At 42.2% G+C, this 15,900-nt stretch overlaps 2 protein-coding genes and 1 long non-coding RNA gene across 4 annotated transcripts in view; 1 reads left to right on the plus strand and 2 right to left on the minus strand.

Annotated features, from left to right (window-relative positions):
* The window catches only part of LOC310883143, a 41,128-nt gene that overhangs the window by 18,224 nt on the left and 7,004 nt on the right, over positions 1 to 15,900 (plus strand). For both annotated transcript variants that reach the window (XR_014573335.1, XR_014573336.1), the window contains exons 3-5: positions 9,873 to 10,051; positions 12,658 to 12,764; positions 14,597 to 14,646. This is a non-coding gene — a long non-coding RNA (uncharacterized lncRNA). The remainder of the gene's footprint in view (positions 1 to 9,872; positions 10,052 to 12,657; positions 12,765 to 14,596; positions 14,647 to 15,900) is intronic.
* LOC310883162 (atrial natriuretic peptide receptor 1-like) lies at positions 658 to 6,429 on the minus strand (the record flags this gene model as incomplete). The annotated part of the gene is made up of 6 exons (XM_083803075.1): positions 4,203 to 6,429; positions 3,791 to 3,965; positions 3,256 to 3,354; positions 2,364 to 2,455; positions 1,701 to 1,838; positions 658 to 714 (listed from the first exon to the last, which is right to left on the minus strand). Exons 1-6 carry the CDS (start codon positions 4,260 to 4,262, stop codon positions 658 to 660), a joined length of 621 nt encoding a protein of 206 aa, XP_083659201.1. The 5' UTR covers positions 4,263 to 6,429.
* LOC310883137 (chymotrypsin-like elastase family member 2A) lies at positions 8,592 to 14,639 on the minus strand. Its single transcript, XM_083803019.1, has 8 exons — positions 13,983 to 14,639; positions 13,324 to 13,412; positions 12,649 to 12,746; positions 11,491 to 11,619; positions 10,569 to 10,705; positions 9,803 to 9,948; positions 9,517 to 9,669; positions 8,592 to 8,862 (listed from the first exon to the last, which is right to left on the minus strand). Exons 1-8 carry the CDS (start codon positions 14,023 to 14,025, stop codon positions 8,845 to 8,847), a joined length of 813 nt encoding a protein of 270 aa, XP_083659145.1. The 5' UTR covers positions 14,026 to 14,639; the 3' UTR covers positions 8,592 to 8,844.

The following is a 15,900-nucleotide window of genomic DNA, read 5'->3' on the forward strand; positions in this document are numbered from 1 at the left end:
CCCAGGCTTTTCAGTCCTGAAAATGTTTCATCGTACTAAAAGTCAGCCTCAGAGGTAAGCCAGCCAACCTTCCAAAATCTTTGGAAACCAAGGCACCATATCAAAGCATCAACAATATGCATATAAAGTAGCTCATCACTTCCCACTTCACCTCTGGAGAGGGATTGTTCAGAGTTGAACCAAAGCATGTTTCATTAATAACACTAATTGCCGTCTATCATCAAGAACACAGGGCCATTTTCTGCTATTTTCTAAATTAAAAATCCACACAGAAGCCTCTGAAGAGATGAAGATCAGAACAGGCTCAGTTTTCCATGCAAATAATTTGCCTCTGATCTTGACCCAGAATTTTCATAACAATTGGAGCCAGTGTGGGGCTCCTGTGGCCCTGAGCTGCCCTGCGGTACCCAGCTGTCCCTCTCCTTCTCTTCTGGTGGGGTTCCTTTCATCGCTTGTGAGGGCGTATGTGCACCTGAGGCATTTTCCTTCCCTGACTTTGACGTTTATCTCTGTTCCCAGTTCCCCGTTTTATCCATATTTGATCCTACTTGCCGAGTGCTGAAAGGAAGCAGATGAAAGGATTCAAGTCTTTCAGTATGCATACTGGCCATCAACCTAGATAAGGGGTTATAGTCTTTCTTATTAGCTCAGTGAGTGCTATGTCCAGACCAGCCCTGAGATGTCCAGACTGGCTTCCTCTGTAATGAAGAAGAGCTGGAAAGACAGAATGCCTCAGAGATGTAATAGAAGTTATTTAATATTGTTCTCACTTCTTTTGTTCTCTGAAGCAATGATCAAAAAGAGTAATTGTAAGCTACCGCTTGCAAGGCGTGTGTAACTGTAGGTACTCCCTCTTCTTCTACTTCTTGTAGCTTACAAGAGAGATGTACAGACCATCTTGAAATAAGCTGGCTCAGGTTCTGCCAGTGGCCTCACTATGTCTGGACTTTGGTTAGATTCTGTGTCACCTACAAATACAAATCTAGAGTAGCTGTACTGGAATGAAAGGAGTCATATTGCTTTCTGATATTGTATCTACCATTTCTGCTCCTGCACTTTTGAAGGCTTTCCTTGCTCAGAGACATCTTGCTATATTTCTACTGGTGTCTTAGGTTCTCAAGTAAACAGACTAGTTAAAAATGTGAATTATAGCTAAGAACAAAAGATAATATTTAAAACAAACTTGTCTGCCTGGGGCAGTCGAGTCCCCCAGCAAATGTCATTTCTTACCCTGTCACGTCTCAGCTACAAAGCCTGGGAGAAACTCTTTTTTTCCTGATGCTTTACAACCGTTGTCTCCAAGCTGTGCCCTGTGTTCTACCCTGGCACCTTTGCCACCTTCCCCCAAGGCAGGAGAACTCAAGGAAGCAAGATTCCCCTGTAGGTTCTGGTTAGAGCTTTGGTGAAAGCCGTTCCTCTGCTTCCAGCTTGTGCCATGGGTGGCATTCTCAGGGGTCCAGGCTGGTCTGGAACTCCCTTGAGGGTGACTGTCAGGGCTCTGCTCATCCCAGGACATTACAGGGTTCTGGTCGGTCGGTACTGCTCTCACAGTGCCTGTACTAAGCTATAACGGAGAGGAACACATATTAGAGCTTGTATTTGCACACAGCAGATCCCTCTACTTACAGGACAAAGACACAAGTTCTACATATCTCAGCCATTAGTGAATGGCTCGCCCTGCTCAACGTTCACCTCCTTACTTGTTGGACAGATCCACGGCTACTTTCCATCTTCTTTTTCTTGGAAATTGCTGGATTCCAGTGACACACCAGGCTGTCATTTTGGACACTGTAGTTCTTGTTACCAAGAAGCCAGTAGGTTTTCATTTTCCCTTTGCCCTGGGACAAGAATAAGGAGAGAGAGCAGGGAGTGGGATATTTTCGTGGGATGTGAGGCAGAGCAGAGAATCACTATGCCTGGGACTCCTATTTGTACTGCATTGTATTGCATCTCTCTCGCTATCATGAGAGGCTGCTGCTTAGGAAAAGAATTGTAATTTGTATGCAGTTTGGGTTCTGGTAGTTCTTCCAGTGCAGAAAAAGGCCTTGCTGGTCACTGGCAGTATTTCTAAGGGTTTAAAATCAGCCTTGCATCTATGTGTCTTTGTAACTTTATCCTAAGGCTTTCACCCATACTCATGTGGTTCCGTGCAGGGGCACACACACCAGCTGTATTTCAAAGCACACAGTAACATTTTTGCTTTGGTTAGGAGAAGTAACGTATAGCCGTTTCCAGCTGAACTAGCAAGAGAATCTTGGTGTCGTGGCTAAAAAACAGCTTGCAACACAGAGAAGAGCAATGGCCAAATCCATCCTATCCCATTAAGCTCCTCTACTTTTGCAAAGTTACAGAAAAGCAGTTACCTTGACGTCAATTTCTCCTCTCAGTTCAATTTCATACGCATCATCTGTGAGAAGGGCGTTGTATGTAGCAGAACTGATGTGGATCTTCTGTGCTAGGATTCAGAACAGAGCATCAGAAGGGAGTGATTCCCCTGTTCCTGGAGAGCACACATTGGTCCTCCTGCTTTACCAGCCCAGCGTTTCTACTTCCTCTTTGGAAAATGTAAGGTTAAGGAAGAAGTACAAAGAAGGGGAAGATGCCCAAATGGAGGATGAGGACTGTTTTGTCTCCGTGACACTGCATGCAGATGTCGGTTAAACCATAGAAGCAGTTTAGGTTAACAGAACCACTGACATGACTATGCAGTGCTGCATGGGGTATCTCTGTACAACAGCACAGTACACGTATGTGGCATTGGTAGCAAAGGTAGCATAAAAAGCTGGGCCAAGAAAAACATACGCTGTCCCCTTCTGTGTAGCCACAGTGTCTCTACCTAATGCCTTTGTTATTCAAGTCCTTAAAATGAAACGCAGCTTGCCTAGTCCTATTCAGCACTTTTTACCCTCTTTTTCTTATTCCCAATCACTTCCAAGAAATAGCAAAAGAGATATAACTTTATTTGCCACATGAACGCACAAGAGTTTCTCTTGCTTGTTCGATTAGTATATGCACAGGGATAGCGGCAGCTACAGGTCACACATATGCTTCTTTAGATCTATGGGAATTAGTTCTCTAGCCTGGCATATTCCCCAGAGAATGCTCTCCTGTATGAACCTTATTTCACACTTGGCCATGCCCAGCATGAGGGGATGTCAGGGGGTTTCCTTTCACTGCAGTGCCTAAGAGGCACAGAGTACAGGTGGGAGCCTGGCTGGCACGCGAGGAACATGTGAGTGTGCCCAAGTCACTTACGCAAGCTGGTGGACTCCATGCGGGAGGCTGTGTTTACTGTGTCCCCAAACAGGCAATAGCGAGGCATTTTGTACCCCACAACTCCAGCTACACAGGGTCCTGAGAAAACACAAGGCATAGAGAACCTAATAAGAAACAAGTGGAAGAAGTGCAGGGAGATGCTGAATGTAGACACCTTTGCTAGACAAATTCTGGATCCTCAAAGAGCAACAGGAATTGGGAACACTCACTGCATCTAGCACCCGGCTGCACAGTATTTACTAAAGGAGAGAAGGAATCATCTGATTAGCTGTTGATTATTGGTGTTGATGTCAGGGGAAGGCGTGCTTTGCAGGTACTGAACTGTGTCACAGCCCTTTCCACACTGATGCAAGCAAAAATCATTTTGCCCAACTGTTACTGCTGGAACCTGGAGAAATACTCATCTTGGGGTCCTGTAGGGAGTCAGTGGCTAGTACAGAAATGTAGAAGTGTTCTTCTCACGCAATTAGGCACCATCCTGTTCTCTTCCAGGCCTCTATCTCAGCTCACATACCTGTGTGTATCCCAGCCCGCAGCTGCAGCCTGCCAGTTGGCATATGAGGGATCACGACTTGACGAACTGCTGCCACCAGATCCAGAGACATTTTGGCAATCTCATCAGCGTGTTTAGTGCCATTCCTCTCCGGCAGGCCACTCACCACCATGTAGGCATCACCAATGGTTTCCACCTGCAGGAAAGGGACATCTGTCACCGAGTGGCAGGCACTAAGCTTTTCTTTCAAAATGAAATCAGAATAAAATGCATCTCGGCTGTCCACCCCTTGCTAAGCTGTGATGTAGGCCCTGGGTAATGGGGGATCTTGGGTTTCATGGCTTCTGGCCAGCTGTATTTGACATTCACCAGGGAACACAGTAAGTAGGATTTCAGCTAGTTCTAGACTCCTTGCCTGCAAGTTTGTACTCACCTTGTAAACATCGTAAGACTCAATCCTGCTGTCAAAGCAGACGTAGAGATTGTTGAGCATCTCAACGACTTGCAAGGGGGTGCAGGAGGCAGCAATGCTTGTGAACCCCACAATGTCTGAGAAAAAAATAGTCACCTGTCACAGGGAGAAGGAAGGCGTGAAGTTAACATCTCCAGGCAGTAGAGACAGCGTCTCTGATGAGTATGGGGATTTGTGAAATTCTGAGCAGAAGAGGCTAAAGCACAGGCTGCATATAGAACCAATTTTGCAAAACTGAATAGATACAAACCTAAATTAGCAAGCTCTGCTCTGAATTGTTTCTATTACTTTGCTGGATAAAATATGTTTATTTCCTAAGTTTATCATCTGCACTTCTTTGAATACCTTGCATGAGATGGAAGACTGAAAGTCAAATGCTTTGCAGCTTGTAAGCAGGTCAAAAACAGGCTTCATATGGAAGTAGAGCCTGATTTTTCTTTTAAAGCAATTTGAACTGCGCTGATCAAGACTGGGTATCTGAGCAGACCAAGAAATTAAAACTCAATTGCTACTTGATTTCTTGTTGAATCAGGAAATATTAACTGGATTTTGTTTCTCTTCAAATGATGTTCATCTTTGTTATGATCAAATAATTTACAGAGAAACTTATTATTTTTTTTAAATCAAATTTATAAAACAAAGTACAACAGAAACCATAACTGAATTGAGGAAGGGAAATGTGCAATAGCTAGCAAAAAATTAAGTGTTTCTTCTTTGTGCTGCCTGAACTGTGTCAGTGTTTAAGCTAAAATTGTTCTTTTATTTGACGCTGGTAATACCAATTAATTTAGAAAAGCAACCTTTTCACTCCCTGCATTGGCTTAGCTACTTTCAATGTCATAACTATTGTGAATTATAATTAACTGTGCAACTGCATGTCACTGTTTTGGTAACAACACCTACCAATTAAATGCAAACAGTTATTGTTGTATTTCAGAGCTGAAAGTAGCAGTGTGTCCAGGTGGAAAAGAGCAAAGAGAATTGCAATTACTGTAGCATCAGGATTTTGGCTGAGGGCTATGTTGAGCATTGGTGACTGCAGGCATGGCATGCTGTGTACACGTGGTCTCATGATGCTGGCTGGCTCTCATGGGTAGTCTCTTAAACCCAAGTGAGACAACTTACAAGTATAGGCCTTTGACATCGAAAACTATACTTGTGGAAGTTTCAGCTCTTCTTCCTGCCCCATCAGCCTAAGTAGCTAGGTACTTTATGGCACATTGCACAGCTCTTTCAAAACCCCGTAGTGAATATTAGGATTTACATTCACATTCAACTGTAGGTGCAAAAGCAGGTTCCTCAAAACGGAGGCAAGGTGAATGCTCTTTTTAACAAATATTTTTCTACCCTAGGCAATTGCATCCTTTCCATTTGCTAACGTACAGACTCTGGATTTACCTGATCATAGTTTTCTGCCTCAACTTTTTGCCTTTTCCTTAACTGCTTGGCCACAGATTTTGGCAACATCTGGTGCAAGAGGTCCTCAGCTAGCTGCCTCTCCCGTTTCAAGTCCTGTGTCTTTTCCTTGAGGTTCCTGGCATAATTGTGTATCCATTCCATCATTTGCTTGAAGGATATAAGGATTATGGGGTAAACGAGGCAGGCTATCACTAGCAGACTGATCTTAAGGCTCATTGTGAACAGGATTTCTTTAGATTTCTTGACGAGCTTTTCCTGCCCCTTTTGCAGCAGGCAGCTCTGCACATAACGAAGTCCATTTAACAAGGCTTCAGTGGAGACAAATTCATCTGAGCGCAGGAATGGGATGGAAAAAGAGATCCCTTCGTAGTGGGTGAAATGAAATGAGAGATTGACGTTATCCATCCAGCACTTATGTACGTTCTCTGATGAGAAGATAGCATAGTTCAGAACGGTGGAAAGTTGATGCAATGTGGTTTGAAAACCTGTAGATATTGGTATTAAGTGAGCTTTAAGCAGGGCTTCTCTTATTAGAAGGATGAGTTTAAAAGCTACTATGTCTGCCCAGTCAGGATTGTATCTCATAGCTTTGAGGTTTTCATGGGGACTACTAAAAAGCTCCAGCAGTTCAGAGATCACTCTGGATAGCACCTGGGTAGCTTCAGTATCACCTGTGCTATTGATTTTTTGTCTCATGTCAGTGATGTAAAACCTACAGATGGAGATTTTCTCCTTCCTGCATCGACAATTCTCACAGTACAGTTCTGCTTCGCTTGCCTTACAGAGGGAGTTTAAATTCTCCAGTAGCTGATCAGCACGAAATGGGGTGTTCCTTTCAGCTGCTGCTGGGACCAGCCAACTGTGCCTTTCTTCCTGCAGGAGAGAGATGAGGCGAACAGCCCAAAGGTTTTCACAGGAGGCAAGTTCCTGAATGGCCTTTCCTGTGTCTTTCCATATTTCCAAGTTGTTGCTCAAATCAAAAGAAATGGCTCCGAGAAGGCTGCAGAGGGAGATGGTGCATGCTGTCAAAATCCTTTGAACTGTTTTTCTACCACCAGCATTGGAGGAGTGAGAACATCTAAAAAAAAAAAAAAAAAGGAAAAAAAAAAAAAAGAAAATGGGTGGGATGGGGGTGGTGGTGATGTCTGATCACTGAGGTGTTTCTTGAAGCTCCTGAAAATATAGCTGGAGCAGGTGGTGATATTTAATAATGTGCATGTGTTCTGAAACAACGTACCGAAGTACCAGGGAGTTAGCTGCACGTTATAGAAAGACATCTTTTGTTCTATTTTTCCCTCTGACATTTTGTCTTAAAAGAAAAGGTGTGGTAAAGAGACAGTTCTCATGACAGTCTCAGAGCTGCAAAAACACAGGAATTAAATCAGTTTTACTTCAGGTATTAAGACTGATGAAATAATTTGCTGCAGGTTTTATTCCCTGTGTAACTTCTATGCAGACCTTAAAGACCATAAAAAATGGGTTCATGATTTCAATGATTATCAACTGTAATAGTTGACATTTTTTAATCAAAGGAGATACCAAAACTTTTAGAATTTGTTCTTAATAGGAATTTCCAGAAGATTAGTTTGTGCTGATATTTTAAAATAAGCTTAGATGTTTCCACTATGTTGTCTAAATATTTCAAAAGAAAAATTAATCAAATTTCAGTTTTGTTCCAGTTTTTACAGACGCATACACGTACCCAATTATCACTATTTGTGCTTCATGATTACCTTTTCTTCTTCTTTCATTCTGCACCTGATATCCATCCTCTGCACAGCTAGAGTAACCTCTAACAGTTTTGATTTTCAGAACTATTAATCATTTATAATCTTCCGTTAATCATAATCATGAGAACAACTGATGTTATGATGAAGCTGGTGACTCCTGAGTACCCATACAACCTTTTTTTCTCACTGAAAAGAACAAACCAAGAAACTGGGTTTCTGATCAATCCTTTTTTTTTTTTTTTTCTTTTTCTCTTTCTCTGCATAGTAGTGGTGACTGGAGGGGGGGAGCCCTCCAAGTTTTCTCTTATTTATATTCAATATAGTTTAATACAATTTGTCTTGAATAAAACACAAAAGTGTTTAATCCAAAGGTACGAAAAACAAAATGTCTGATTGAAAGTAACCGCGAGCCTGGAAGAGCTTGTCTCTGAACCCAGACGCATTTCTAGTCTCAGAATCAACTTCCAATCTTTTCCTTATTCTTTCCACTGCTAACCTTTGAACCACTCACCCTCCTTTTATAATCGATAAAATTGATATAATTGATTTATACTTTTGAATCTGCCTAAAAATGTTCCAGGAGGCAGAAGAAAAACAACAAAATCTGCCTCAATTTTGCACTACCTAACTTTTATTGTGGTCAGAGAAAGATAAAGAGGGGTTTTAATTTTGTGCCAAGTTAAAATGTTGTGATTCTGCTTGCACTTTGAAAAAATAAAAATAAAACCCACTTGTGTCCAACTGAGTGTTGGCTGACAGCAACAATTCAGAAGTCTTCACCTGGCATCTGAATTAACTGAGAAAGAGCAATGTGGGCACAAGGGAGAGGGGTCTGCAGCGATGCTGCCGGGGCAGCTGCCAGCACTTGCTGCTGCATTTTAACATTCCTGTTGCTAAACCCCAAGATCCCAGGGTGTTAAAAACCTCTCTAAAAGCAGGCACTTTGCAGCACTCCCACACTCACCTGCATTGACCTGCTCGCGCCCGCGTTGCCTTCCTGCTGGGCATTGCACTGCTTGTCCTGGTGAGTCCTGCTCGCAGGCTTGAGGGTCCTGTCTCCTGCCTGCCTGCCTCCTCCTGCCCTGCTAGTTCCTTGCTTTCTCACGGCTCTACCCCTAGAGTTCATCCCATGGCTTTCTACTCTTCCTGGTGCCCATCTTCTTCACAGCAGGCTGGCATCTTCTCCCAGGTGAGCATCAAGCTCCAGCCCAAGGCAGGGAAAAAGCTTTAAAAGGTCTCCAGCATTATCGCTAAATACAGGCTCTGGTCTTGACAATACACAAGAAGAATTGCCAGGGACACGTGTTTTTCTTTCATGTTGCAAAAATAGTGTTTATTGCAGAGTTAAAAGAATAATTTCCCAGCTATTTGTGATCAAAGGTGTCATGATTATGTCTTTATTCAAACTGCTCTCCTTCTTGGCACCGATCTGATCTGTCATCCAGTTCTCTGGATTAGTTGCTTTCTATAACCTACAAAAATGTAAAATGAGGTGAAAATCAGATCACAAGAGATATGAATTTGTGAATAGTGTATGTTGCTTCTAGGATGCAGCATTTAAATAACTGAAACAAGATTTTTGATCCTCATCCACTCTTTAAATTAAGGTCTATATTATCTTAAGAAAAAAATTGTTGCTCCAGACTTGAGCAGCATGTGCTGCCTTCTAGGATGCAATTGTTCCAATCAGTGTTATTGATAAATACAAATTTAAGTAATCGCTTCTGAAGTCACAATAAATCTTTTTCTAACGATAAATACATCTGTAGTCTAAAGGGAAAATGAATTCCTAAACATAGAGACTTATTTAAAAGTAGAATATAATTTGGATAACTAATTTCAAAGAGGATTATGTATTTTTGCTCAGGGAATTGCTTTTGTGCTGGTAAGGGCTTGTCCACAGAGACAGGTTACTTGTATGTAAAGTATCGTTTAAATTAAAAGTGAAACAGTTCCCTGAGTAGGTGGCAGAAATGTCAATCAGAGATAACTTGAATAATTTTTCAGGTGCTTTTTCTCTAGAAGACACACCTTTAAAACATCTTTTTCTCCCCTGGGTCCTCCAATAATGACCTTAGAAATAGCTAAGAGTCTGTATTGCTCAGTATAAATGCATAGAGCCTTACCTGCTGGATCCAGCTGTTGTAAGCAGAGACCCGAGTGAAGACAGAAGGTTTCCGATAATAGTTGCAGCCCAAAGCAGAGCCAAAGCTGACAATACCGTGCACTTCCCATCTGCCATCAGCACCTTGACAGTTCAGTGGGCCACCAGAGTCCCCCTGAGAGGAAGGGGGATAATAGTTAACTGTGGTCATTGTGTGAATAGTTCTTCCTTGTGTTTTAAGCTTTCCTTCCCATCAGGCCTGTTTGTGTCTGAAACCAGCCCCTAAGAATGATGTTCTCTGGACTCACATTACAGCTGGAGGTGATTCCATCCCCACCAGCGCAAACCATGTTGGTTTTCACTGTGCTTCCCCACCAGTTAGGCCTGGAACAAGTTGCATAATCCACCACCAGCAAAAGACCTTGCTGCAGTTCATCTGGAAGAGCTCCATTTGCTGTGATGGGATAGAAAAAAAGGAGTCACGATACCACGGCACTGAAGGAAGACCAAAAGTGCATTGTTAATTTTCTCTCAGGATATGGACACTATTCCTCCAGGTAAGAAACTCCATGAGCTGTATAATCCATTCCTTATATGCATTCTTTCACCAAAAAAAAAAAAAAAAGGCTGTAATTTACTAATGACTTAAAAATATCTATTTGTTAGAGAAATAAAGGGCTGTTCTTTGTTTGGAAGTTTACAATTTACTTATCTCTCTAGGAATTGCCTCTTGAGTTGAGCTAGCACTTCTGCTGAAGAGATTTTTCTTTATTTCTGTTCCCTTATTTGCCTTTTCAGTTATTCAGAAAGGTATATTAGGACTAGCAAATTCACGCTATTAATGTTTATTCGAATAGTTTCTGAAAGCTGAGTATAGGGCCCTCTAGTGCATTACTAGCTCAATTACAAGCAAAATAAATGCAGGGAAAAATCATAGTGTGCGTGAAGTGGCCTGATCAACTTGGGGTGAAGGGGATCTTGAGCACCACCAACCCACCTTTTTCCAGTCAACTCCAAAAGAGATGACAGTACTAAAAGATTTTGTTTCAGTTTTGCAAATCTCCAGGTACTTACTCTGCAGTCTTCCCCATCCTGTCACATAGCAGGCAGTGTTGGATGACAGGATGCTTTGTGCAGCAGGGAGGCAGGCCAGCTCAATTTGATCACTCAGGCTGACGTGTTCAGTGAGTTTGATCAAAGCAATGTCATACCTGTGGTCACATGCACATATATGAGAATGGGGAAGGCAAGGGGTGAAGAGGATTGCAAATAGTTAAGACATAGCAGCACAAATAGCTGCTGTTGTTCAACACTTCACCTATTTAAAAGAGATGCAAGGGAGCAAGGCCACTGCATGAACAGTAAAGATTCCTCCACCCTTAAAGCGGCGGGGAAATCCATACACTGGAAGACCATTCCCTACAGAACTGTCCACTTTGCTGCTGGCAGCTTTCTGGGGCTTTTATAGGTTTTCTTCACTAAAAACAGGTGCATGTGTGAGGACTAACTCCAAGCACCCAGAAAGCAAGGCAATTTCTTTGCTAATGCACTCATCCTGCAGGAATGCATAGGAGTCCTTCAGCAACAAAGATATTAATACTATTTATCAATAATTCTCTGTTTATGCTATTCATATGAGAGCCTCAAAGTGTTGTTTAAATTGATTGATCAATTCATTCCCTTCCACAGTATGAAAGAAATTATTGCATAGAACAACAGTTATCTCAGATAAACATAAACATGCACAATGGCAGCCGAAAACACAATTAGTCAATAATCAATTAATACTGCCAGTTCCTTCTCTTCTCTTGAGGGGGAAAGGTACATACTGGAGTCTCGGCTCTCATCTACGAGCAAAGGTTTAGAAATACCATTGTAAGCTGTAACAGGAGACTAAACATCCATTTAGCTGCTACAGCTCAGGGTAGGTGGGATTCAGTCAATTTGATTTTTGTCTGGCATCTAGTATGTGAAAAAATACTTTCCACCAACTTACCCGTTTGCAACGTTGTATGAATTCCATTTCTCATGGACAACGAATTTTTCTGGAAAAGCTGTCACAGATCCTCTTTCCTCTTCTGCTAAGTTATATTTTCCAAGAAGTACCCGATATTGCCTGGTAGAACTGGACAAGAAAAGGACTAACAGTTACGCAGTTACCAGCTCGCTGCTTAGTCATCTGCATCTTAGCCACCTGAGATACCAGCAAGGTTATTATCAGTAAGACTGTTAAGACTGGTTATCTTAAGACTGTAGTTTCACATCACACACATGATTTGGCTGGAGCTGAGCCAATGTCTGACTTATTTACTAAGGACAAGACATTGTATGATGGGCTTAATACTCATTTAATCTCCAAGCCATCCTGTTGACTCCTGCTTTAGGATTCATTATCAAATGAAGATGCTTCAAATTTTCACAGGATACAGGTGGTATTCTCCAATGAAATAAACAATTTGGACTGCCTTTTTGACAACATGATAGTATTTGCTCATAAGAATCTTCACTGGTAAACAGCTGCAGGACACACATAATATACAAAATTAATAATAATAACATGCAGCCAATCCTTCTTATTTCATATGATGATGTTTTATACAACCTAGTGGTGCAATAACCAACATGTAATGTATACACATATTCAAGGACATATACTACCAAACCACAATGGGGTTGGCTCCGTGGAAACAACTTTGATGACGAAGGGGCATATTTGTACCTGATGATTTGTTTGTTATACTCTCCCATAGTATGAAGAGTATTCTGAAAACAACTGGGAAATTCAAACCATTTGTGGTTACTTTTTCAGGGAGTGGATTGAGTTCTCTGTGGCTCTCACTGCCATGTATATAGTAGAAGTAGGCAACGTAGTTGAATTTTAATAGCAACTTGAAAATGTAATGATTCTTTAGGTATCTACAGGAAATTAAGGATATATAATTAAGTTAATAGTATGAGATTTCTTTTTCCCCCTCTACTTTTATTTTAAGGAAATTAAAAAATGTGCTCCTTCTTGTGACCTATTAGTTATAATAAAAGATATGAAACTTGAAGTTCGTTATTGGGAAAGGAAGAACTGGCATTAATACTATTTTGCTTCATCTATCTCTGGTCGTGCACTGTTTTCTGAGTACAGACTAACACAGTGATTTACCTGATGCAGTGTGCAGCTGTCATTACCCAGTTGGTTGCAATGAGGGTTCCTCCGCAAGTATGATACCATTTGCCACTTGATTGATATTGAAGGGAGGCCTAGAATCAACATATCAAGTAAGTTTTGGGTTTTTGCTTGCTCATTTTTCATCGTTGCACTTTCTTCCTGCACGCATAACACAATTTGCCAGTTGAAAACGGTGGGAGTTTTTAAACAAGAAGAGTTTCTAATTCCTGTCCTCAGGTTTCCCTCCTTCCCTATCATCCAAAAATTTGATTTTTATAATGTTGTTTTTTCCCAAAAGTCCTCACTAAGTGTGGTCCAAATAGAGCATTTCATTTGCTTCAAAAAGCTATTTGTTAACCATGTACAACTGTGCTCCAGTAGGTATTGCACTTTCCACTGAATTTCACAGTGTTCTTGCTTAAATATGGCATAGTGCCCTAGTCTAATGCAAGAACATGAGAGCCTTTCTAATCAACAAGAGGTGGCACGTTCAGAGCTTTCTTAAATAGACTGGAAATTTTGAGATTGATCAGAAGGTAATATTCAAAACCTAAGACATGACAGATAAGATGCAATGATCAAATGAAACATAAGACCTGGCTTTGTTCAGCCATGTTTTGTGAGGGCATCACAGCTCTAATTGTTCCAGGGAAGCACAAAATGACTAACCTGCCAGGGCCAGCTGTACGGTATTGCATTTTCCCCTCCAACAACTCTAGTCACAGCAGGTGGGAAGGCAGGAACCCCACAGCCAAGGGCTAGAAGACATACAAAGTAAGATGTGTGATTTGTAAGTAGGAACTTTAAAAAAAATTTCTAAGGGAGGTCGGTTTTGTTTTTAATAACTGTGTTCATACAGAACATTGCATGGCACAAATATAGGCTATAATTTGTTGTGATACTGATCAAGATATAGCCATCAGTCAAGACTGACCAATGTTACATAAAGTCTGTCTGTTTTCTGACAGTAACCAAATCATGTTGGCTTAACCAAATTCTCAAGAGTCAATTGAGATGCAGCTCCTAACAAATGCAAAACAATTTGATGTGGATTAACTCTATTTCAGTGTATTCAAGCTATGTAATTTAGCTTTTATTTTGCTATCGGATGAGAGCAGTAATGCTAATTGAGCTCATGTAATATGAATAGAATAGCATAGCACCTAGTTGCTGTTTTCAGAAAACCTTTTAATTAACCACCTATGCTGTATTTCATTCTGCTTTGTTGCAGAATGTCTAATCCCCCCCCCTTCCCCAAGAAAAGGAAAGTTGCTATTAGATTGTAATTCATTATTCCTTTAGAACTAATACTGAAATTGAGTACAGACCTGCAGCTGCCAGAGTCAACACGGCAAAGAGAATTCCAAGCATGATGCAAGTTGGCTTTATGCTGCAGGCTCTGCTTTGCAAGCTATTTTATATGTTACCATTTATCTCTAGCATATTACTTAAAATGCAGTGTTATTCTGATGCCAATGGAAAACTTGTGTAACTGTGGGATAATTTTTTATATGCACAAATGCTTAAGAAAAAATCAAACAAAAGAAAAAGAAAAAACAGGAACTGTGTTTAGATGGACCTTGAATCCAGGCTAAACATACAACTTTGGTTAAAAAAAGACTTCACCTAAGTTGCATATAATCTGTAGCAGCTGTTTGCTTTCCCATTGCTTTGAAATTTCATTGCAAAGGTGTTTCTAGAAGGAAAACGTTAAATGAGTTATTCTAACTCTTGATGCAATAACACTATCTGACATTTCAGGCAGTGATATATTCAGACACGTCAGCGGGGTTGTATTGAACGATTTCCTGAGGCCCCTTCCGGGCTTAATTATTGTAAGATTATATGTTGACTTGAAATTTTATTTTATTCTGAATTATTTTGTGACTGAATAGCAACTACCACTTTGTACTAACTGGAAATACTGTGTTTTCTTTTCTAGACCAAGTTGCGTGTGTTTTAGCATGTCATACTTCTTCAATGAAACAAACTGTAAGCACTTTGGAGGGGATACTAGAGGGCACTGGGAACCACAGGAGGTCTCTAGAGTGCCCTGGAAAGGTTCTAATGGGCGCTAGAGCACACTGGAGAGCCCTGAAAGGTCTTCCAGGGGCCCTGGAACTCCTCTGGTGTGCACTGGGAGGCCTCTAGGTCTCTCTAGGGTGCGCTGGTGAGCACTGGGAGGTTTCTAGAGTGTACTTGGAGATACCTAGGGCACCAAAGATTTTACTGGGAGGCCCTGGGAGGCCTCTAGAGAGCTCTGGAAGGTTTCTAGGGGATGTGAGAGCACTGCAAGGTCTCTAAAGGGCATTAGAATGCACTGGGGTGCCCTGGGCACCTTCCAGGAAATACTATACTACTACACTGGGAGGCCCTTGGAGATTCTAGCGTGCGCTTGGAAGCCTCTAGTGCTCACTAGAGTGCAATTGGGAGCCGTGGAATTCCTCATGGGCATCCTAGAACTACATGTGGGGCCTGGGAGGCCTTTGGGAAGTGGTAGAGTTCACTGAGAGGCCTCGGAAGGTGTCCAGGGTCCACTAGAGTGCACTGGGAGGCTTGGGAGGCCTCTACGGGCCACTAGAGCATATCAGGGGGCACAGTGGGATGGCTGTAGATTACCCTAGAGAGCGCTAAAGAGGCATTCAAGGGGTGCTAGAGTATGCTACAAAGCCTTGCAAGGCCTCCTAAAGGTTCTAGAGTACTGGAGGGCCACAGGAGGCCTCAAGGCTGCACTGGGTGGCTCCTAAGGCATCCTAGAGGACACTGGGAGTAACTGGGAGGCTTTCAGAGGGAGCTAAAGTGTCCTGAGGAGCCCTGATAGATATGCAGAAGTTCTAGGGCAGACTGGAGGGCCACTGGAGGCCTCTAGTGTGAACTGGGAGGCATTCATGGAACCCTAGAGGACAGCGGAGAGCCCTGCCAGGCCCTTAGCTGGCTCTAAACACATTGGGTGTCCCTAGGTGACCTCTAGCATGCTGTAGAGTATACTAGGGAGCACTGGGGGGCCTGGGATGCCTCTAGAGTGCCCTTGGAATCTCCTATGAAACTCCAGAGCACATTGACACACTGTAGAGCCCCACAAGTGCTCCAGGGGGCTCTAGAGCACTCAAGGGGGGGGTGGAGGGAGTGGGGGAGCCTACAGCTTTCCAGGGGGCACTAGACAAAAACAGGTAGGCCCTGCGAACCTCTAGGGTGCATTATAAAGCCTCTAGTGCTCTCTAGAGTGGACTGGAGAGCCCTTCAGGA

This window comes from Anser anser (assembly GCF_964211835.1).
Source record: "Anser anser genome assembly, chromosome: 17".
Classification (NCBI taxonomy): domain Eukaryota; kingdom Metazoa; phylum Chordata; class Aves; order Anseriformes; family Anatidae; genus Anser; species Anser anser.

Excerpts from the sequence above, each read along its gene's own strand:
- LOC310883137 (XM_083803019.1), bottom strand. The coding sequence starts at position 14,025 with ATGCTTGGAATTCTCTTTGCCGTGTTGACTCTGGCAGCTGCAG. Across the intron at positions 13,413-13,982 it reads GTTGACTCTGGCAGCTGCAG|CCCTTGGCTGTGGGGTTCCT; the intron begins GTCTGTACTCAA and ends TATGTCTTCTAG. Across the intron at positions 11,620-12,648 it reads ACAGCTGCACACTGCATCAG|TTCTACCAGGCAATATCGGG; the intron begins GTAAATCACTGT and ends TTTCTTGTCCAG.